The sequence below is a fragment of the Achroia grisella genome, unplaced genomic scaffold, assembly GCF_030625045.1.
Source record: "Achroia grisella isolate CSIRO2021 unplaced genomic scaffold, CSIRO_AGI_Agris_v1 utg900, whole genome shotgun sequence".
Lineage (NCBI taxonomy): Eukaryota > Metazoa > Arthropoda > Insecta > Lepidoptera > Pyralidae > Achroia > Achroia grisella.
Window position 1 is genome coordinate 1,749,393 of NW_026713059.1, and position 25,968 is coordinate 1,775,360.

General features: G+C 32.2%; 1 protein-coding gene across 1 annotated transcript; it reads left to right on the forward strand.

Moving 5' to 3' along the window:
• The first annotated feature begins 244 nt into the window (after positions 1-244).
• LOC131853247 (uncharacterized) lies at positions 245-23,387 on the forward strand. Its single transcript, XM_059204089.1, has 12 exons — positions 245-1,972; positions 4,033-4,271; positions 5,038-5,261; positions 5,951-6,108; positions 9,478-9,659; positions 12,534-12,673; positions 14,658-14,826; positions 17,196-17,389; positions 19,801-19,921; positions 20,819-21,008; positions 22,435-22,577; positions 22,795-23,387. Exons 1-12 carry the CDS (start codon positions 448-450, stop codon positions 23,356-23,358), a joined length of 3,849 nt encoding a protein of 1,282 aa, XP_059060072.1. The 5' UTR covers positions 245-447; the 3' UTR covers positions 23,359-23,387.
• The last annotated feature ends 2,581 nt before the right edge of the window (positions 23,388-25,968 follow it).

A 25,968-nucleotide genomic window follows, 5' to 3' on the forward strand; every position in this document is an offset into this window, starting at 1 on the left:
ACCGGTATATATCACAAATTACCTTAAATAAATTTGTAAAGATAAAATAAATTTATATTATTATTATTTGTAAATCTAGTTAAAAAAATTAACATAGATGAAAACGATGTCAAGTTTGTTATCAGAGTGCAGTCAATCTATCGCCGTCAAATCAGCCGCGCTCCGGACAATCGCCTGCAATACTATTTTTATCCTAACGTTGGAAGCATGCCATCAGCTGTGCCCGTACGCCAGTACACTACATATAACTCCTGGGTAACGTACCTTTATCTCAAAAAGTCCCAATCATTAAATACTTAGCTGAAATTCTTGAGAGCAATCAATGAAATCCTCCAGTGTACTCAATGAGATGTGTTTAGAGTGTGTGATATTAATAAACCTTAGGGTTTGTGAGTGAAAATTGTTTAGTTAATCCGGCGATGGCGCCGTGACCGACCCGCGTCGGCAATGGCGCGCTATCGATGGACGTTAGCTCTAATTTTAATTTGTCTAACTGTTCTAGCGACAGTGATAACCGCATTCCGTATCCGCGATTTACCTAAATCTGCTCATGAAACCAATAAACCGGAATTAAGAACGCGAAAGTGTGAGAACTGTGAAGTGAATGAGCCTAAAGTTGGCTCCAAACTGCATAGTGTTAATAGCGAAAGTGAAAAGCGGTCATACGACGAAGTGAAGAAGGCAGTTCGAGAGAAGCAACAAATAATAAACCAAAAGAAAATTGAAAGTAAAGCTACTTTAAAGGTCAAGGACGAGAGTGAAGTATATAAAAACGATGACGTGGATTTATTAAGAAAAACTGGTTTCAAGAGCCAATCGCAATTAAAATTTGAGCAATCAGGTAAACCCGAAAGTAAGATATTAGAAAATATTAAAAAGCCCTTAACCAAAGATATTGATAACTCCGACAATGATGACGACGATGACGATTCCGATGACAATACCGGAGACACTAAAGATAACACAAGGAATATTAACAGAAAAACAAATAATGTTAAAGTAGATTCTAAACATGTATTTAAAGAAACAAAAATAATTAAACCCGCACTGAATGTAAAAGAAAGAGCTACAAACGATGATGATGGTGATGATGACGATGACGATGACGACGATGATGACGATGACGATAATGATCACGATGACGATGACGATGATGACGACGATGATGATGGTGAAGAAGGAATTAAGATTTCTATAACTAAAAAAATTATTACAAAGGTCCCAGAGAAAAGTGGACCTAAACCAAAAGATGTTCGAATAACAAAGGATACTAAAGATAAACCTAATGAAAAAAGTCAAACAAATGAGCTTAAAACAAAAGCAACTACGAACGATGATAAAATAAAAGCGGTTGAAAAATCAGATCGCATAAAAAACGAGAAAAAAAAGTCAGACATTAAAGCTAAGGAAGGTGAACATAATCCTGCACAAAAAAAGGAAACAGAGAAAGTCAAACCTATGCAAAAAGAAGAATCAAAAGCAATAGATGATAAATCGCAAAAAGAAAATGTTAAGCAACAAAAAGAATTGCCTAAAGATACGGTGAAACTGAAGAGTCCTGATGAAAAAAAGTCACCGAAAAAAGAAGATAATGATGATTCTAGGAAAAATAAGGAATCAAGTCAACAATCAAATAAAAAAGACGACAAAACTAAAGAAACATTAAAACTAACTGAAACTAAAAAATCCAAAAACGATATGGATAAAAAAGAAAACCAGGAAAAGCCTCAAGCAAAATCCAAAGAAACTGCTTATAAAAGCAAAGAAGTGCCTTCAAAGAGTGACAGTAGTTTAAAACAAGTTACAGATGCCTTGCAACGGCGTAATTTACTTCAAAGTGAATTTGAAGACTTCTATGCGTTCTTTCCAACGTTTGCACCCAATTTCTCCCGTATACATAATTCAGAATGCCGTCGTCAAGGACAAATACTTTTGAGACAATTACGTGGAACAAAGTTATGGGCTTTGAATAGTAAGTGATATTTTTTTAATGTAATTAATAAACAGCGTTACGGACATCACGCAGACACGTGATGTCCTTACGTTGTTGGTCGTACGTTGCTAATCCGAGGGCTTCGCTTATATGTCTGTGGTTCTACTTCCATACTCTGCATAGCAAATCGAAATACAACTTACAAAACGAACCGCTTGTTGGCTGAAATACATAGAGGCCAGAGTGATTAAGTCTACTTCTGTAAGATTTTATTGATAATTTTATGTAAATCATATTATTATAATATTATAACAATAACGTTACTATATGATCACAACTATTTCATTAATGATTTAAAAATATATCATCGATTTGATTGCTTTGCAACTAATCTACAGCACCATCTGTAGAAATAAATAATTTATTTATGTTGGCAACGATTCAGTAATTTCAACACATGTGGCGATAAAAAAAATGTTATTAATTCTGTAGTCAGCTAATGGGAGGTAATGTACTTCTAACACTGTCGAGCCAAAACAATTTTACTCCATATTATACAGTGTTCATAATAATATGATATACTTGCTGTGTCCGCGGTTTCACCCGCGTGAAATTTATAGCCTATGTGTTATCCTGATGTATCGGCTATATTAACGTAAAGTTTCATTAAAATCCGTTGAGTAGTTTTTGTGTAAAAGAGTAAAAAACATCCACCCATACTCACAAACTTTCGCGTTTATAATATTAGTATGTAATATTATATTATCTGTGATATTAGTAAGATGTGTAATAAATAAGTTGAAGTTTTTAAAAAAAAAACTAAGATGTAACAAGTTTGAAATTGTAAATGTAACACTAAGGTAAATGTAAACAAAGCTTGTATGTCTAAAATAACTGTGCAATGTCAAACATATAAACCAAATGAGTGTGTTGTAGCCATTCACCGCGTAGCTACATGATGTTTACAGAACGCAAGTCATTGCACGAAGAGCCAATATAAAAATGAAATTATATTTTGTAAAAAAGTATACAATTTTTTTCTACGCGTGGGCAAAGACATTGTTTTTACGTGATACCTGTGGGCATAAGCTGTTTTGGCTTCAAATCCTGTAATTCTACTGTCATATTTTACCATTCAATCGGAACACAGCTTACTAGATTCCGGCAGATATCTTTGCAAGATAGACGGCAGACAAGATAGGTGGGACAAAGAGGTTCAATAATAGATTTATTATACGATAAAGGAAAATATATATTTTTAATATTTCATGCAAATATTCCGAAAATAAGTTTTCACACATGTCGCACATGCACAGTAATGTCATATGAACGAAAGTTGCGGGCAGTCATTAGTATCACAATAAAAATGTTGGCACGTAAGCACTGCACACATGTAGCGACATTAGTCGTGAGGGATTTAATTTTGTCTTCAAATTACACACAGAGTATCTTTTGTATTCTGGAAACCATCCAGGTTAGTACCTGGTGAATTCGTCACCAGGTGCTCTCTGACCTCATCTTATCCTTCATTGGTGTCCCGCCAGTGTATACCATTACTACAGGCGGGTCGACTATTAATTCTTTAAAATAATGTTCTATAAAACACGATCTTACTATTAACCATATTATAAATTTCAGAATTGAACAATGTACTTCGATGTTTAATGCTCAATTAATATAGACTTTAGTATAAACTACGTAGGCGTATATTTAATATACAAATCACTTCATGATATGATAAACAAATCATACAAAAGTGATACAAACATATACACACTGTTATATATCAATAAACAGTTTAAAACAAACAAAATGTTTTTGAAAATATTCAAAATCACTCGCTTCGCTCCGCGGGTAGAATAAAACGTGCATATGAGATTTATGCCAATTAAAATCCATACAACCATATCTCGAGAGTTAAATTAATAGAATATTTACTCATTGTATCGCATAGAATATATATATCTACTAATATATAATCCTATGCTGTACGGTAACATAATTCAGCCACACCTCTAAAAACATTTGCGTGTTTAGCATTCCCTGCGGAATGCCACAGTAATACCACATATGTACAGTGTTAGTGTTTTTTTTTACAGTGCTCGACGCAACTGCGAAGATCCCCTCGGGATTGCTTCAAGGTAATGGGATCCAACTGGGAGACTTCGACCAGTGTTTGGGAAGCCGCGCACGAGTTCAGTTGGAGACTGGCAGCGTTGTCAAAGTGCAAGGGAAGTACTGTTTGGCTCGATTGGATTTGAAAGCAGAACATCGCGAACTGGAGGTGCCCGTCCATTTGGCTCAGGCCAAGAACCTGTTCAAGAGTAGGATCGATGATGTGAGTTCTAGTTTATTTTATATAGTTTTTGTTCATTATTTATGTCTTTGGAATAGTAAATAAGCTGATGGCTCACCTGATGCTAAAATTTTACCATTGCCTATATTCATGAACAGGATCACGGTTCATGGCTTCAGGTGACGCCAGTGGCAGCATTTATGCGTTGCCATTTTGGAGGACTAAGATATCATGCAACCGTATCCTGTAATTTCACTATCATATCTCAACCTTCTACCAAAATACAGTTTGTAAAGTATGTTTGGCACTAGAAAGGGGTAAGACAGACTTTTCGCGAAATGATCGAAACGATTATGATGAATGACGATCGTTACAATATATTTGTAGGAATCTGTATTTTTAATGATTGTTACTCGTTCATTTAATGTGACAGCCTCGATGGTCTAGCATCTAAGCACACCGCTTTACTTCCGATAATCGCGGGTTCGATTCCTCGCACGGTGCAAACATTTGTATTTATGAGTGTGATTGTTTGAAACGGTCTGGGTATTTTCTATGTATATTGTGTATGTATTTACAAAACTCAAAATCTCATATTTATATGAGTCGTCTAGGACTCGTCGTCATAACACAAATTCTGCTTACCGTGGGACTGGACTAAATTTTTTTTTCACCTATAGACTTATAGGTGAAATAATTATTTTAATATCAGTTAAGGATTACTTGAGTTTGTACGTTATTAAAAAATCCTGTTTACATTATGACATTACCTTAGACTATATATTTAGCTGTATCATAATTTGTTCAGCCAGGTCACTTTGTGCCGCGTTTTTCAACGCTAAGTTGGGGCATCTGCGTGCCCTCCGCCTGCAATCCGCAGGATGTTGAAGTGGTGGTCAAAGATGCCCTCATGCACTATCAGCACGTCAGTGGATTGGTCATACGGGTTAAAGTGGACAGCAGGGACTGTCAAACGACGACAGGAAATGAATGGTGGGAAGAATGGATGCAGCTTCCAACACTTTTAACATTGTGAGTTGATATATCAATAATCCTTACTAACATTATAAATGTGAATCTGGCTGTATGTTTGTCGTGCATTCACACCAAACTACTGAACCGATTTAAATGAAATTAAAAGCTAGAAGCTTTAAATATATTTTTTAGGCTGTTGATTATTAATATTTATAAATATGACATACAAAGTATATAAAAAAATACCCTTAAGATGAATAAAATAAAATGCTATTTAAGGTTACGATACCGAAGTAGCGGACACTGCTAGTAATATATATAATATATATTGGGTGAATAGTCTGCGGTATATAATAGTCGACATATAAACTTATGAGGATTTTTTTGGTAATTATCGAACGGCACTGAGCGTTACATTTAAACGTTAGGAAAAAAAAACGAAATTGAAATACGTTACATAGTTTACAAGAAGTAAGCGGAGAAATACATTTTTGATAGTAAGTAAATAAGATAATTCCATCAAGTACTAAATGTTTTGTTTTTATGTAATTGCATTATTTGGTCGGCTATGATAGTACTAACGCGTTACCATTTTGGAGGACTGAAGATAGCCTCGGTACCCTTTCGTTTTAATGCCTTATCTCATCCTTAAACTTATAAAGCTTGACGGTAAAATAGGTGACAATTTTTCACAGATTCTACCTCTATAATTAGTTTTTAATTGAATTGTTTTTTTTTCATTACAGAGCCTTCTATGCTGTCATTATTCTATTAGTATTTCTGGCGACAGTTCAAGATTTCTTTGCTAGGAGACAATCTGAAGACACTGATAATCCAGAGGAATCGACTGAGGTAAAAGAGATGAAAGACAATGAAAAAGAGAAAGAATCAAGCAAACGACCAGGTAATTACTTATTTATAGGTACGTGGAAAACTAATATTGTCTAGACAACATCTGTTTTCATGAATTGGTGATGTTTTAGTAACGATAGTGTTTTTATAATGGACAAGCTATTACCCACGGATTCGTCTGCTTTATTTGAGATAAAATATAGACTGTGGCCGCCCACGTCTTCTTCATCTTCATGTGATCACGTTCATGAAGATTCGTTCTCACTTTTCATGAAAGGTTCGCAAACATACAGACAAGACACATTTTTAATAGGATATTAGGATAGGATTTATAAAATATTCGTGTAGAATAATTATCTCATTGTAGGTACTCGTAGGTACTTTAATAAAAATTACCCTGGACAACTCACACAGCGTCATCTAGTCTCAAGCAAACATAACTTGTGATACCAAACAACTGATAGAATATTTAGATACATTTTGTAAATACACATATACGCATGTTTGCAGTGGGTGAGGAATCTAACCCGCGACCATCAGAAGTAAGACAGTGTGCTAAAGCCTAATACCGCCGAGACCGTAATTTACTTTATATATTAGTCACAATTTAGGTATAGTTACAAAAAGAAAAAGATGAAAAAATATTATTTGTAACATCAATATATAATAATTTTACAACAAAACGATGTCGCAATTTGTCGTCAACATGACCGCCACTGCAACATGTGCAAATTAAATTGCTGGTATTCTGTGGTAGCCACGTGTGTTACGAATGAATATAAATCATAGCTATACAAAATATGCAAGCGAAATAATGATTGATGAATAATAAAAAACTGATCAAAATATGGCAGCAACATACATGTCCTTTGCCTATCTAGTGAGAAAAAAATAGTTTTACGTACATACTTTACTTATATGTTATATTTCCAACAGAGTAATATAACAATTTCAAATTAAACTTTATTTGAAATTGCGAGCAGACACTTAAATTTTATTTATCTAAACTATTGTTATTTATGAAACAATAATTTTATTGTGATATAATTACTATATACATAAAAAGCGGCATAGTTGCAAACTTAGCATTTGTAAAACTCGTGTGCGCTGATTTTCGTTTATACCTACGCGAGAATTGCGAAGAATACAACTTAATTATTAGGTATATACCTTAATGCCTCGTCTGTAATTAACAAAGTATATTATAGTATAGTACGGGCACATAAAAAAACAAATGAGCATAGTGGATTAGTAGTTTACAACTATAACCAGTTGTCGTGAGTTGGAATCAGGGCGACCCCATATCAAAATAGCTTCATTCGTGTAGGTATTTTTGGTTTGGTTCTGTTTACTTTTAAAGGAAAGGCAAGTCAAAATCCCGCGCATAATTTTTTATACATACTATATCAAGAAACCTATAAGAAATATGAAGTACTTATATGTAGTGTGTAGGGGAAATAGCCACAAGAGATTCTGTTTCTAGGTAGATAGTAAAATAAATGAGCATAAGTTTAAATTAATATTTTTATTAAACTTATTTATATTTTTATTGACTTTCGAGGATCTTTAGTAAAAAGATTTCGTGAAAGAATCGCCCATACCACAGATAACAAAATATTACACCATACATCTACAAGTTTTTATACAGGCTGTGTGTTTCATATCATCAAATCCACCAGTTCAATTCCTGGCCAGTAATTATAATTTTACAAAAATCTGATGTTTTATTTTCAAGTTGACGCATAATATTGTAAATCACACAATTTCCCCCCTGAGTACGCCCACGTTTGCAATGTATAAAATAAAGAAAAAATATAAAACAACCATAAAAATCAAATACATATATCAGCGACATCTAACGTCGAGTGGAATAAATTAATGTTGTGGTCATCTTCCGAGTTCACGGCTATGATTCCTGTTTCAACATCTCCGATTATATTATCGACATGTTAGCTGGGTCACGGTTACTAATTGTTTTATATGTAAACATCTAAGCAATTTAAATTCGATTGTGTAATGACTACAGCGTATTAATAATGCATCATTGTCATTTATCGTGTACACATTTTATGTATACATAATTACTGCGTCTTAATTAAGGTTCATGTAGTCATAGTTCAGTCACTAGAATAGATTTTGCGACAAAACCTCCCAATATTTATTATATAAAAATAATTCTTACTTCTTACATCGATCCTTGTCTCATTGAAACGGAACTCGACTTCATTTTTTTAAAGAACCGAAACCACCCTTTGTTTATGACGATATTCCTATTATAATCGTGAAATTCACACACTTATTATACAGAAGGAATCGAGCTCGCAACGGATTCGATTCCTTTTAGGTTAAACCGCTAGACCAGCGAGGCCGTCAATATTTATTGGTAGTACAAACCTTGTGTAGTTAATAGGACCTTAATACGAATTGTATGATATGTTTTTTACTAAGACTAATTACGGTTAAAACTGGAGCAGCACTGAATAAATACTCTATTAATGTACTGTTATATTAATGGAGCAATATCCGCCCTCAAAAGTAACTACATTTAATTTCTCCAATGGATAAGCTACTACTACTTAATAACATAATTAGTATATATTATATTATCAAACGATCTAACGAATTAAAGAAAAGATCTGCGTACTACATAGTTAACGTTTCACTTTTAGATCGCCCATTTGCAATTGGACGGATGTATTTTTTTTCTAGATTTTGAAAAGTATAGTAGGCACTTAAATTTTTATGTCAATTTATATATTATTTAATTAGCAAGTTATCTATTATCAAACTTTTGCTTATCTCACAAAACATACATAATGTATAACGTTAAGTTTCGACATTGCTTGTACATATTTAATAGGCGTTTCCAAATTGCTACTGAATCATTGATTTCTCTCGATTGGCTTATTTAACCCAAATTATATTATAAATAGTTGTTTCATAAAATATTGACGATAGTTTCAGATTAGTTACTTATATTATGAAAATTAAAAAATATATGTACATAGTAATATGGCAATTATTATATGTAATATTTGTATAATGTATAAAATTCATTAAATTTTAAATAATTGTCACAAATTTTTGCATCGCCAACAACTTGTTTATGCACCATCAATGGTTGATTGCTAGAAAATGCAACAAGATTTTAAGTCAATATTAATGATAAATATTTTTTTACGTAACAATATGTAATATTATGTTATCTGTGGTAACAACATCTACAGTGCCAATATTTCCCAAATTAATAATTTCATTTTATAACATTATTAAATTTCTCATTATCAAATGTGTACAGATGATCAATCGGGCCGATCTGAAGGGTTTAATCTAAAGTTTTCACAGATACAAACTTTAGGTCTAACCAACGAATCAACTGCCATTCAATTTAAATTAATTCTATTATTATTTCTTTTATTAGATGGTTTCGTCAGTGCCTTCTCTCTGTACCGCACTGTTGACAAGTTGATTGCGCCCGGAACTGCAGATGAGATCTCCTGCATCCACGGCATCAGGGGATTGGCCACTATTGCTCTACTGCTTGCACACAAGTTCTTGCCTTTAGCTGTTACGCCATACACAAACCGTGTGAAGATTGCTGAGGTTCGTAATATTTATTTATATTATTGAAAATGTAAATATACCTACTCCGACTTGATGGAAATTGACAATCGTGGCCTATATAAGCTACGACGCATCATTTGACGCCTATGGAAATTGACAACGTGATATCCTAGACGCTGTACATGTAATATACATGTAAAGCGTCTAGGATATCACGTTATCATTTGACGCCTATGGTATCAGATATTGATATTTCTGAGGGGTAAATAACCTCAGCCTCAGCAATAGACCTAACACCCTGTAAATTCACTGCCATATCTCGCAAAACCGAAAAAGTAAAGCCTGACAAAGAAAGATGCTTGAAGGCTGAAATAGGCGAGACAGAGATATATTCGTATTTTGTTTAAGACGTGCGCGGTTCTTTACTTTTCATCATAATTATATTCCAAGTATAAAAAAGACCAGCTACAATGTGATATATTTAGTTTTTTTATATTTACTAAAAATATATGTACTATATTTTGTTGACTTCGAAATTTATGCAGTTCCGCGTGGGATATGATTCTATCCAGAGTTGTTGTTGGTAATATAAACAGAGCCTGGTCAACTTGTCTTATAAAAACTATTGCTTATTTTTCAGAGACCTTACCAATAAAATTAAACAGGAAAACGTTATCAAAAATGAGATTTGTACGAAAGTTTTATTTATGTTTTCGAGATATGTATAAATTTACGTATATTTAGATAATTTTTAAACTAGTATTACTCAGGATTTCACTGACTGTTTCTTTTCAATGACATGACGCACATGACATATTCACTATCGCACCGAATCGCATCGCTTGCGCTATTCCTTTCTTTCCTTTTGCGTTAATTTCTTTTTTTTTTGATCTTCTGAGGACCTTAGCGTAATGTTTAATAGTCTGTAACTATGTTTTAGAATACTGTTAGCAAATGTAAAAAGGTTTTTTGATATCCGGACGTTAGCGCGCTAAAATAAACAAACTTACTTTTAATTTTTTATTCATACTAAGAAATAGTATTAGTCGTTTAATATTGTATTTTCGGGGATGTTAAGCACTTATTACTTTCACAAGATGGGTAGCTATCTACTTACTATTGAATTTATTACTTTCACTAGTCCGTCTAGACATTCATAATTAATTTATTGTTTAACTAAGACTTAAGGTTCGCAATGTAATTTATCGACGATGGATGAAAGCATTCCACTATTCAAGCATTTTAGATTCACTGTTCAAACCCACAAAGGTCATTTTAGATTAATTTAAAGTGCTTTGTTTCTGAAGCGTACGAATCGAATCCTTGCCCAGCTTCTTAAGTTTTGTTCTCTGTAAACGTACATTGTAAATGAGAGATAGCTAAGAGCATTTTTATATATTTCTTTTAATATTTTATTTCTAGTCTATACTATATATGTTGGATATACATCTGTATATCTGAAAATCCAAAATTTTATCAAATGGAAATATTAGAGGGAAAATTAATTAATGCTCTATTAATAATTTTTAATGCCTAAAAATAATTCATCAACAGCATCAATAGTTATAAGTTCGGAGGGGCCCGAAAAAAATACTAGTAAATTTTAGAACTGTAACTGTTTTATAAAAATTTATTTATGTGATAAATAAATAAACTAATGTTATTATTATTAAAAATGTTTGCTTATTCGTTAAGTTGGTAAATATTCATTTTATTTATATTATTAATATAAATAATAATTAAATTAAATATGTTAATTATGTCATCTAAATTAATTGTTAAATTTAAACCATCAATAGTAAGATAAAATTAAATTGAAAGCTAATAATGTTATTAAAATAATTATATGACGAAATGAAAATTTTGATATTATATGCAATTCTTGGTACTTAAATAAATAATACTAATAGTCCTATTTATTATTTTTCTTTCTTTCTTTCTAATAAATTCAAATTCAAACATCATTTATTCATGTAGGACATTTTAGCCGCTTATGAACGTCAAATTTTTACATTATAATTTTATTTTTTCCCTACCTAATTAATTGAATGAGTGTAGTTAAAACTCACTTTGTTCCATGTTCCAGCTATTATACTATGCTTTATGTATTTCTGGTTTAAATCCATCTTCATTTCGCCGGAAATATCCATTCCCCTGAGTATGGCGATACGTGCACATGGTACGTTCAAATGACTCATGTTTTTAATATTCTACCATGTCGGCACTGATGAAATGGTTACTGGATCAAGGTAGGATCTGATTTTAAATTGCAATCATTGAACCACGTGTCTATGTATATACTTTTATTAGTATTGTACTCCCGTCATTGTCAACTGATTGACTCCAAAAAGGACGTTTTTATATTCAACTTGGTGTGCCCATGACTTTATTCGAGTAATAAATAATTTATTAAGCAAGTGATGTTTGCGTGCTCATTATTGACTTTTTTTTAATGCATAATTACTTAGTTATAATCTTTACATAATATAAAACGAAGTCGTTTCCGCCGTCTGTTCGCTTAGATTTGTTTTACTACGCAACGGACTTCAGCAATAGGTAGAGTGATTCAAGAGGAAGGTTTATATGTATATTATATGTACACCTGTGTGAAGCCGGGACGCGTAGCTAGTGTATATTTTAAAATAATAATAAAATTATTAGCTACAATTTATTAGTTTTTTTGGGGATTACTTATTTATTCATAAAAAGTTTAATGTTCTGTAATTATATGAAAAAAAAGAAAAAAAGGAGTGAATTCCTCTATAATTATTATAGAAGAATGTACTTTTCTTTTTATTTCCGACTGTGGTTAATGATTGATGTAATTCGCTTCTGGCTCGGAGACTATAAGCACTAAATAGGAATAAGATTTTGACCGGTACATATGACGTTTATTTTTAAAACATTTTCCAGACAGTAAGCTCTGCCATTTGGTCATGGTGCCGAGCTGGTTGGATGTACACGGACTGCTTCCTACTCCTCAGCGGAGCGCTGATGGCACACCGTTTCACCAGCGCTAGTGCTCCTAGAAAACTCCTGTCTAGATATCTCAGGTAAAATAATAAATTATTAACTGTCATCGTGGAATCAGTAACTATTCATATACAGTTGATATCCCTGCAGCTCGTACCAACCGATTTGCACCGTCTTTCCTTATGCTAGCCGCGAAGGAGCAGAACTCTCTCTCAGCATCAGTGTTTCCTGCCTATTGTAAGAACATTGGGACTTTCAAATCAAAGAAATTTACATAGTAGGACAATCCTACAAATTACATTTTTTGTAACAAATTTCATATAATATAATAAACACAATGAAATTTGTTACGCACGTAAATCATATTCTAAATTTGCTAATAAGCTATACAAGATTCAGCTATTGTATAATATGACCTATTGAGTAGATAATACCAGTAGTGACATCAATTGATCAATAATATGATGAAAAAGAAAAATAATCTCCATTACCCTCTTTAGTCTCCCCAGCATACTAGCTCCATATATATATGTATTGTATATGTTTCTACTAAAGTTATCAGAAATTAATATTTATTTGTCCAATATGACAGTATCTCATTTATATTTAATGTGATGATCAATTCTTTGTTGAAATTATTTTCTTGATAATAGAAATAGTGGCTGTCTACATTGTGGCTTCTTATTTCCCATAATAATTTATATTTTTGTTACATTATTACAACATAATACTTATTTGATATAATAGGTATGATAACATTTGTTACTTGGCAAATAATTGTGGATTATTTAAAACGCCTGTAATTATCTAAGTAGCAAACTTACGTATTTGTAAATATGAATACTTTTTTCTCAAAGGTCGTATGCGACGTGCCCAATTACGAAACTATATAATATTAGATTATAATATAATAACATAATTAGAAAATTATATTACGAATAAAAAATAAAATTCGCCTGTATTTCTTATTTATTTATTAGTTTAGATTACTTTCGCGTCACATATTAGGTAGATTACTTTATTTTTTCTATCGTTTCATCGTTTAGTGTCCATTTTAACATTGGATTTTGAAATTATATGTAGACAGAAATTCTGATAGTAATATTATTTGAGGAGTTTATTTGTTTGGACTCTAATGGTTCAGCTGTCACACCGCTAATCAAAGCGCTTGACAGTTGGATTACAATTCCAACATTCAAATGATTTATTCTGTGGTTTTAACAATGTCAATGTTATTTAATATTTCAAATTATTGGACAGAATTAATAACCGGTAGTTTAGTCAAGTGTAAACAAACAGAATTATTAGCATGTTTATTCGATCTATATTAATTTTGTATGAAGAGTGATGTGATAAGGAAAAAAGAAAATCAGTTGAGTTTCTTGCCAGTTCTTTTCAATTATCTGTATACTGAACTGCACGGTAGGGAAAAATATTAATAAAAAAATATTTAATTTCATAAGACGCTACAATGAACTACATGAATAAATGTTTTTTTATTTGATTTGATTTGAGAGGTAAAATACTAGTTATTTTGACTTGTAATGAAAAGGGAAGTACGAGTAACCACTCGTACTTAAGTTGCGTTATAACTTTATATCAAGTATTTAAGTAAATACCTGATGTAAAGTTATAACGTAACGTCTGTTAACCATAATTCCATACTAATATTGTAAATGCAAGTACGCCCGTCTGTAGGTGTGTAATGTTTTCGCGGGTACAGTTGAACGGCTTGAAGATAGATTATTTTATTTTCTATACACGTAAATTAATTAAGTAATGATTGTAGAGATCTGGCTGTGACTTCGTACACGTGCTATTCGAAATAACAATAAATTAAACAACTATTTGTTTATTAATCGATTAAATTCAAATAAACACAAAATATAACGGCAAGTTGCTAGTGAAAACCATTAGACAAAACCTCATTCAAATAAGTTCACCCATTAATTTTGTAACGCAAGTACTGCGCCTATATCCTAAAAAATTAACACGCGCCACGTGATCGCTACTTGTGATGAGACACCGACACTATGTATGATTACCTAAAAAGTACTCTTTCAGACTTTCACCAGCTCTGCTAGCTGTCGTTCTGTTCTATGCTTATATTTGGGATAACATCTCCGAGGGACCTATGTGGGGTACATTTGTGACGAAGAACGCCGAGGTCTGTCAACAGGGCTGGTGGTGGAATCTACTATATGTCCAGAACTATTTCGGCTTTGAGGATATGGTAAGTTCCAGTATGCACTGTTGGAATAATTCTAATACTTGTATGATCTTCATTGATGAGTAAGCTCATATATAAGGGTAATATCATCACCGCTTGTTTGTTGTATACGAATATTATGAGAGAGGGACAGAGGTATAGATAGAAAGCGACGAGGCTTTTTTACAGCGAATTATATATTACGCTTTTTTCATATTATATTCTATAAGATTATTATACTTCCATCATCTTTAATACAAAATAAGACGTAATTATTTATAAAAGTTTTAAAATTAAAAATTAGGTACTCTTTTTAATATAAATACCATTACTTTTGAGAAATGATTACACATATATAATTTTGACTAAAAATTAGACTTTGTAAGTTTTATATCATTATGTACTGATTTTACATATGTAAATACTTAATGCATAGCAACCTTGTTTTTAGTTAGGACTGTCTTTACCCGGGTGTATAAGGGGTGCAGCCGTACCAAGGCGAGGATTCGTAGGTGTCCCGAGTGCTAGAGATCTGGTTTTATTACAATTTCTAAACTCAATCAATGTCAATATCATTTATTACTTATTACTTATATCATTTATTACTTACTTACTTAACGGTTTACCGTTAAGTAAGTAAGTAATAAATGATATTGTTTAACCGTTTATTACTTACTTACTTAACAGTAAACCGTTAAGTACAATTTGTTACGTCAAAAGCTGCCTCGGATCAGGGGGGTGGGGCAACACGGGGCTCATGCGCCGGGCACCAAGTTCTGGGAGCGCCAAATTTGAACTTGGCAGATAGTTATATATGAATACACAATTCATAATTTTTGATGCTCCTTTGATAACTTTTTGAATGAGCGCAACTTTTAGGTTGTCTCGAAAAAAAATGAATATCAGGAGCTGGTCAAATACATAAAAAAAAAACTAAAAATAATATAAAAGAAATATAATATAATCTTATTATTAATACAATAAACGCAAAAGTTTGTGAGTATGGGTGGATGTTTGTTACTCTTTCACGCAAAAACTACTGAATGGATTTTGATGAAATATTTACAGTAATATAGCCTTATACATCAGAATAACATATAGCCTATAAATTTCACGCGGGTGTAACTAATTGACAGACACTGCTTCTAATTTAACTATGATATTACATCTTGGTTATACTCGTACATACATCGAATGTATAGGTTGTTTCTGTATACTCATAGTTGCGAATATTGCATTGCCAAATATTCCACTCTGTATAACATGCATGGCATAAAGTATTTCAGTTTTATGACGTGAGTTTGCATTCATTTTAATATGAGATTTTATATAACTCCGTTTTCATTTTAAAACGTTTTCCCACAATATAAGGCTGAGGTAGAGCTATCTTGACAATAAACTCGGAGAATGCAAATAAAATGGCAACAAGTTTTATTTCAACAAAATTTTTTTTTTAATTTTGACTTCTTTTATGAATGAAAGGGTTTAATATTATATATATATATACTAGCTTTTGCCCGCGGCTTCGCTCGCGTTAATTTATCCCCTTAGGGGTGGAATTTATCAAAATTATTTCTTAGGATGATGGATGCCTACGTCATAGTAGCTTTATGCATGCAAAGTCTCAGTCCGATCGGTTTAAAATTGACAAAGTTTCATACACTCTTTAATCCCCTATTTTATCCCATTGGGGATAGAATTAATCAAAATCCTTTCTTAGCGGATGCCTACGTCATACGTCATAACGTCCAGTGGTTTGGGCTATGCGTTGATCACTATGTCAGTCACCTTTGAGTTATATAGTTTGGGTCAGTGCCGTGACCATAGAGACAATTTTATTTACAGATTTCATTATTATTTCTTATGTATGTTAGTCTATATTTATAATATGGGCCATAAATAAATAAAATAAAAATATATATAGATATATATAAAAACTGATATACTTACGTCCATAGATATATTATAGAATATATCAATAGCATGTAGTATTTATTCTTTATTTTCAACAAAACCCGTTTCCCAGTTCTTCTTATTTATGCTGACCTCGGCGGCGTAGTGGTTTAGCATACCGCGTTGCTTCCGATGGTTGCGGTTTTGATTCTTCGAACGATACAAACATTTGTATTCATGAGTATGATTTTTTAAAACATTTGTTATATCAGTTGTCTAGTACTTAACACAAGCTCTGCTTAGCTTGGATTATTATTATTTTATGCAAAAAGAATAACAAAGAAGCTGATTACCTAGTGGTGATAAGTGGCAACAATCACCAGTATATATAAGAAGAAACACATGTCACAAATTGGTCATCACTTGAAATGTGTTTGAAACCTACAAAAAAACATTCTGTATCCAGTGATGTAAGAAAGATTATAACTATTTATTTTCAGTGTGCACCACAAACGCACCAATTAGCACTGGACATGCAGCTTACTATACTTGGCGGGATTGTAGTTTGCGGCATACAAGCCAATGAAGGAATCTCTAGATTCGTACTGCCGATATTTCACGCAGTCTCCGCATATTCAAGATACACAACTGTTCGTGATCATCGCCTCACCATGCTGGCTTACCAGGGAGCCAGGTAAGATTTATTTACATATGAATACATTCACTTACATGATGTATTTTATTATTTACTATTAAAGTAATATGCTTTAATGCAAAATGTCTAAACACAAATCTTATACTAGCTGACCCCGCAAACGTTGTCTGCCATACAAATTAAAATCGCTTTTAAAAAATTGGGGTTGGTGATAGACGAGTGAAAATTTAGGGTTGTATGTTTAGGGTAGTATGTTAGGTAGTAGGGTTGGTTGTATAAATGCCACATTATGAAAAAATAATTTGTCCTAAATATAAGAAAAAATGTTAGGGGCAGAAAACCAGTACTTTTTGACTATCACTTAGGGATATGAAAAATAGAATAGTAAGCGATTCTCAGACCTACTGAATATGCATACCTATAAAATTTCATAAAAATCGGTCAAGCCGTTTCGTAGAATATGGTAACTAACATTGTGACACGAGAATTTTATATATATATTAATTTTCTGGAATAATAAGCTACAATATTTTGCCTAAGGCAACTAATATTTATAAAGCTTCTCGAATTTTATAACCATAGTCTCATCTAGTAATGAAATTCAATATTCAGGTTACCTAATTAGATTCTGTTCACCACAGATTGGTTTACCAATAATGTGTAATCGGAAACTGGTGCTCCTAAAATAATTTATATAAATATATCTGTAGGATTTAGTATACCTACATTCAGTCTATATAATAGTAGGTATTTAATTTCTTATTATGGTAGTAAATAGTTTTATTGTCTGCTTTTGTAGTGATAAAGTAAAGTTATGTTCATTCTCAGGAAGTGACCGATCTTTATGACCATATGATTCGTTTCCACCCGTTAAAGGGTAACGAATAGATAGACAGACAGATACACTTTCGCATTTGTATATGGGTCTGTCTGGCAAAATTGTTTTATGAAACGGGTTAATTAATATAACTAAATGAATTAAATTTGGTGTGCCTTTTTTATTTCGATCTTTTCATTATTCCGTGTCATTCCCAAAAAATTCTAAAATACAGTTGAACTCTTTATATAATGATGTATTAGATATATCTCAACATTTAAATTATTATAAACAATCAGCGAATCATAGAAAATCTTCGCTTCAGTTACAGATTATGTAAAAAAAGAATTATTTTAGAATCCTATTTTAATTTTGCAATGTTTTGTGAATGTTTGAATGAGAATTGTTGGATTATAAATATGTACTAAGTAAAAAACAAGAAATGGACAGTATTTTATATAAAGAAAGGAAATTTTGTAGAAGGTAGGAGAAATATTTGAATTCGCCTAGGAAAAATGTCTTCACGCTCCGAACACTGCAAAGTAACATTATACTCACTCACCTTTGCCCAAGAACTTCCCGATGCAACGTGTAGTTTATACAATAGTTTAATGATCACTTACTTTATAGTGTAGATTTATTAATAAGTTTTATATTAATTCTATATTTTTTTGTTTAAAATAACAAATTCGAAGTGTCTTTTTTGTAACAGTTCCATTTTCAATTTCAATTTTTTCTACATTTAAGTGGCGATACGCATTTTCCTGGTGGCCAGTACTTTCGAATGCCTTTTGCTCGAAAAGTAACCGAGCCGGTAATACAACCTGTTTATACTAAGGAAGTGTTCGGAATACGTAACAATAATAATATTCCGATTATTGGGTGGTAAAAATCATATTAAATATGTTCATAATATGTTCGTGCAGATCTTTAAAGCTGACAGTGCAGTATAGATATATTGTCGAAGATATGTATAAATAATATATACAAGTACAGATGTGTACACGCTATAAGAATACTGTAAGCGCAATCTGTATATCATATATGTGGATGTACATAACACAAAGATTGCTTATGTTGTTTGTAATCTTTGTAATTTACTGCTTTCTATACAGAATCAATAGGAGATATAATGATAAAGATGTATGTATGTATGCGTGTAAGCCATTTAAGTGCGTACGACAACTAGGGGAAAAGAAGTGTTAATACTCGTACTAAAACTTGATTTTCATAAGCGGCTATAATTCCTACATAAATAAATTATTTTCGATTGATTTGATTTGCTTTGACTTCTTCTCGTACTGATTATGTTTCTTTATGAAATTGGTATGGAAAGCAAGCTGACAGCCCACCTGACGTTAAGCGATCACCGTCGTATTTCTACATGAATATCACGTTATCATGTGATACTTGTGATACCACCTCATACGTTACAGACACTAAGATATCCTGCCTCTAATCTCGTTATTTCACTGCGTAATTTATATCCTGAAATAGAAAAATAGCTTACAAAGCAACCTGTTTGATAGTTGAGATAGGTGGGACTGAAACATCCAGGCAGAGTACTTTTTACAGTATATGCCTAGTTAATATTTCTATGTTTATTTATTGTTTTATTGCTATTACCTTTCAGTGTCAGCCAGTTGTATAGAACAGCTCGGCTGAGTTATACTTCCACGTTCCATCGATCCACGCCATACTTGATAGGAATCAGTTTGGGACTCGCATTGAAGAAAACTGCTTCACATGGAAAGGTACGTATGTACTTTCATAATTAGAATTACAATAATAAGATTACGAAAAATAATATTACATTTTCGTGATCCCAGATGTTGTCAAAGGTATGGGCATATCAATGCAATTAACATTACGTTTTATAAGAGGCACTGGCCTTATGAGAATTAAATCAAATATAATATATATAAAAGGTACTTCTAAAAAAGAAAATCTTGTGCTATTTCACATAAAAAATGTTTTTTTTTGAGGCAGGCTTGTATTTGTGGGCAAAAACCTTCAAATTGAATATATACAAACAAATACTTGTAAATATGCTGTGCAGAAAAAAATTGTTTTTCAAAATTTCACACAAAAAAGTTGTTTTGCTGAATATATTTTAATGAAATATGACAGGAGGCGAGTCTACCGCTGCCTCTTGGATTAGTTTGTTTTATTATTACTATTTGCATTGTAAGGTTTTTATTGTTCGCCAGTTGCTGCCATTTGAATTCACTTTTAAAGTATGTATTCTGTACAGCAGGATAGTAAACAATCAAGTCATAACTGTCGTAAAATAAATTACATGTTGTGTAAAATATCACTGATTACTTGCTTACTGGTATTTAGGTATAATGTAAACTCGGGCAGAACTCTTTGTTGACTTATTTATTGCTGGGATTGCAAAACGGCTTGGCATATATATTATTTTGATATTTAATTCCCTCATTTTTGTATGTATTGTGTATTAGATTGAAAAATGTAATTTTCTAGTTCGGTCTGATTAAAACTGTTCCCATTTACTGATGACGATGAAATATATCAACTACGTTTTTATATTTTTCGTACTAAAATAAAAAAAAGTTATCAAATATCAAGATTTCGATTATGAAAAAAAAAGAATAAAAAAATGCAGTACTGTTTACATTTGTTATCAGATTTTCCTGACGCTGGGATGGCTTTTAAGCTCCACATTATGGGGTTTGGTGCTATGGGCTGGCATGGATTCAGGGTACCCTCAATATCGGTACAATGTGACCTTTGCAGCCCAGTATGCGTCATTAGCCCCAATAGCATCAGCCGTGTCTATAGCTTGGGTTATCTACGTGGTGCATAGCGGAAATTGCAGTAAGTATAATGTTATAACTTCACGACTCATATCTCATATGGAGTAGTCTACGTCTAAGTCTACAGTCGAAGTTGAGTTAAACAGAATGTGCTCAAGTTTCGCTGGATATGCAAATACATTGGATTCAAGAATGTGGCAACCCTGGCGGCGTTTCTTGGATTTATCCAGGTGTCCATGATCGAAGACTGAGTCAGAAATATAAATTGACACAGACAGACAAAGATTTTTGCGTCCCTGAGATTTGAATTCACGAACTTTGGGGTGAAGTCCGAATAGACCACGGCACTTTAGAAGTTGAGTGTGACATTAATAAACTAAATTACATGAGTTACCTCTTTCTATAATTTGGTTCTGTACTATTTTGGAAGGGTCTTGAAATTGGCAGAATTCTATATCATTATCAGGATTGTACTATATTTATTGTATATTCTATTTCATTATTTAAATTTATATTCAGTTATATCTATGTATTTATTCGTTTAATGAGGACGAAAAATAAGAAGTGAGTAGTAGATACAAAATAATAACAGGGAATAATTATATTTTATTACCTGAATATACCTTTAATGAGTGAAATGACATTTTTAGTACGTTGTCCAGTTGGCACAGACTCGGAGTACTAAATAGTAATATATTAATATATAAATTATAGAAGAATTCATAATCATAAATTAAATTAAAAACTTACACATAAATAGTATGATAAAATCATATTACATATATGAATATTAAGAATTAGAAAAACGTAGCAATGGATGATTATTTTGATCGTTAAACATCGACCTCTTCCAGGCAACGTTAGAACGGAGAGTGTTATTGTGAATTACATTCTTCTGTATGTTCCTATAATATCAACATGAATAAAACTCGTTTATTATGCACAGTCAGTTTGCATTGATTATTTGCGAAAACATTGTTTATTCCACAAAAAATACTTACACTTATTTTTTAAATTGGTTGACAAAGTAAACATTTAATGTACGTACATAGTGGATGTATACTGTAGTATTATAGGTAAATAGGTACTGGTATAGACCTAGAATGCTGGTTTTAGTTCGCATGGTAACCTCTAGGGTATTGTAGCAATATCTATTATCGATTCGAATATCAATACTTACGCTAGCGATTATTGACTCGGTAAACACAAAGGTAGCCAATACGTATTCTGTGTAATAATAAACTGTACGCAAGACATTTTAAGTTGCTGAAAATTGCCATGCGAAATATGAGTATATTCTTAAAAATACCCTGAGTACAATGGTATTTTTGGTTGAATGACTGTTAATGCGAAAAAAATATTAATATTTTAAAAATAGTATTATTAAAAGTAGTATTATAAACCCTTTCTCAGTCTGTTTAAAATTTGTAAAAATGTGTAATTTAGGGGATATGCATATCCAAATATATATATATTCTTTGTTGCAGATTCCTTGGTTGGTTTCCTTTGCTGCCGGCCCTTGGTTCTGATCAGCCGTCTGTCGTATGCCCTCTATTTATGCCAGTTTATTGTTTTTCTGACGAACGCAGGCACTGTCAGAACTTCATCGGAGTTCACCTTGATATCACTGGTAAGAGGTTGATTAAGTGTTAAAATAGTTTGTTGTATTAAAGCTATAACAGTATGCAATATTAATTTTTCTATTATCCCATATGTAATAAGTAGTACATACTTTGTCTATTTGAGCCAAAAATGCTGTATATCATTTTAACCAGCTATGTAGTTTTGTATTAAACTTAGCTTAAAATGTAACTAAAATATATAAACTGCATTTTATTTTTTTTCAGATTGACTTCCAAGAAATATCAGGTATAATACTAACATCAATTATTTTAACATTAACATTTATTACTCCCATGCAGTCACTGCAAAAAATATCTTTTTGGCCTGAAACAGAAAAGAAAGAGGCCCAAAATTTAGATAACATAGAACCAATAGTGGAAGAGATAGATGTAAAACAGGAAGATGAAATATCAGAGATCAAACATGAGGAAAAAATAGAACTACCGATAATTAGAAGCAGACAACATCTTGTAGCTCACAGAGAAGTATTAGAAGAAATACCAGAAGTCGAAGTGGAATATGAAATTCAACGAGAAAAAATAGAGGCACTAGAGGAGATTTTAGAAGAGGAAGAGGACGAAGTTGATGAAGAAATGGACAATAACGACGAGGATGACGATTTAGAAATAATCGAGGAAGAACCAGCTGGAGAAGAATTATGGGAGGAAAGAGACTATTCTGCAGGAAGATCGCAGTCGAGAAATGATGACCAAGATATTGATGAATGGGAGTGGACAGCTAATGGCAGTGATCGAAACGGAGCTCAATATTATCGTTACAGCAGGTAACGATACATATCTTTTAAATTAAATTAAACTCTTTTCAATTTACAATTTGGTTTTATTTCTTTCACTCATATATTCTATTATTCCAATCACAGTTAATTTATTTAATAGCGATGGATGTCAGCAGTATCGCGTGGAGATTAACTTGACAGAATTATTACCAGCACTAGACTCAATAGTCGCTCCAAATACGCCTCGAATATTCTACCTGTGGTCTTTAAAGTAACTCATATAGTATGAGTGAATACTCATATGATATACTATATGATATCTACCTCTAATATATTCATATTAGAGGTAGATATTATATAGTACAAATATAGATTTAAAAAAAATTATACCTACAAAGTTTTGAATTACAGGATAGAAGTAGGGTTTAGTGAATAGGTAGTTGAGACTGCAAATAGACACTTAACGATTTGTATACAGTTCTTGGTGGTTTGCCTTGTGTACTTGTTCTTCTTGTAAGTCAGTTAAACACGGTATAGAATGATATTTGTTTTAAGTTGTTATCATAAAAATAATTGTTTATATATAGATGACCTATAATTTAATACATATATATATAAATAAAATAACATACAAAAACTCCGTGTATACTGAAAATTGCACATGTAGGTCACATAGTATCTACATATATCTGCGGCTGAATATTTATTTAATTATAATATTATGGATTAAAATTTGGATTATAAATAATAGAGAGAAATAGGATAGAAGCAGCACATTAAGTTTGTAGAGCACAATTTTTTTTTATCTTACCGACTTGCTTGCTGTGCAACTTGATATTATATTTGTCATTTATATATTAGCACTGAACATATTGATCAATACTTGACTAAAACGTTGAGATATATTTTGGTTATGATTATGCTTTAGACAAAAAAAGGAAATAATAAAAAAAACCTCAAGTGAACGTAATGTAGATTTTCTTTGAAGAATGGCATTTATTTCCGCAACTACAATAATGGCATTATGATCACGTAGCAAGAAAGTCAGATTTACTCTGAGGACGGTCAATCTTATTATTCTAAAAGTGATCTCGCGGTTGAATCTGCCTGACAGGTGGTTACGTAGCACGTGGTTTGCGTGTCGAAAATTCCCACACAATGAGAAACGGTGTAATAAATGACACGGAGTCTTTTTAATGGGGCTTTATATTAGTTTTAGTACTTACGTTTATGAGGTTTCCATAAATTCAGAATACTGATTTGGGAAAGAGATCGTATGTATTCCAGCTGTTAGTCACTGTGCTCAGAAAGGTAATATTATAAATAGTAACAGTTCATTTTTAAGTTCTTACAAAAATTACCAGATGGGTTAAAAAATGTATAGACGTGGTCTGTGGTCTAACGGTTTAGCACACTGCTTGGGTTTGTGATGGTCATATATTCGATTACCGCATGACTTAAAAATTTGTGTAGATGAGTGTATCTGTTCGTATCGGTTAGGGTTTTCTAGTATGTTAAGTACTATCTGTTATATGCGCTTAAAGTCTGCTATATGTAGCCAAATTTAATTAAAATCCGTTCTTATTCATATAGTTGTAATAATGTAACGAACACACAGATAAATAGACTTTCGTTTTTACATTATTAGTTTGTATTAATATGGATATATTTACAAATAAGTGTTTTAACATATCTATTAGTTATTTTATACACATAATTTAACCTCTTTTTTAGTTCGGGACTAGATGGCGCTGATAGTTGTCTAGGAATATTAGAATATTACATCAAATAAACCGGTCAACGTGTATAGAACTCTAAAATAGTTATTTATTGATTTGGAGTTAGTCAGCAACTAATTTACATATTTAATGTACACGAGTAGATACATATAAAAATGCATATGACGTGTTTGTTGTTTACGTGTTTATTGATATAAATGAGTTTACTAAACCGGAATCTCAATTAAGTTAATGTGAAAAAAGGGGATAATGGGCTCGGCTACAATAATGGTACATTTTAATGAAATACATACAGATATATAGTTAGATACATGTATAAAAGGGAGAGCATAATAGATCTTAGTAGGTCGCAGTAAGTTGCTACTAGGCAGAAGAAGGGGAAGGTAATTGTTCCCACGATCTCCAGCCAAGAGTTGAGTTTTTAGAGTTAGTAGGAGTCTGGTAGTAACCATTCGTATTCTTATAAAATAAAATTTAGACATCATCATCATCATCGCAGCCCGGAAGACGTCCACTGCTGGACATAGGCCTCCCCCAAAGATCTCCACGACGATCGGTCCTGCGCTGCTCGCATCCAATGCCTTCCAGCGATCTTGACCAGATCGTCGGTCCACCTTGCTGGAGCCCTTCCCTTAATTTAGACATAATAAAATAAAATTTAGACATAATAAAATCTCAATTACTATATATTATTATTATCTAAAGTAGACGACTAAATTGAAATAATTAACTCATTATCAATACAAACTTAATTTTTATTTTTTTATTATGTAAGAAGCTACGAGACTAGAGTAATATTATGGTACTATTACTCATTGTTCAAACAATAGTGATCACAATAAAGGTATCACTGCCGCTGTTTGTTACTGTGGTGACAATAATTTTGTACAGACGTGGACACTGGAGGGAGTAAAACCTAACTA

Bases quoted from the DNA above. Each gene is read 5' to 3' on its own strand.
- LOC131853247 (XM_059204089.1), top strand. From the start codon at position 448: ATGGCGCGCTATCGATGGACGTTAGCTCTAATTTTAATTTGTCTAACT. The intron at 4,272-5,037 runs GTGAGTTCTAGT...TAATTTGTTCAG, and splicing joins TCAAGAGTAGGATCGATGAT to CCAGGTCACTTTGTGCCGCG. The intron at 17,390-19,800 runs GTAAGATTTATT...ATTACCTTTCAG, and splicing joins CTGGCTTACCAGGGAGCCAG to TGTCAGCCAGTTGTATAGAA.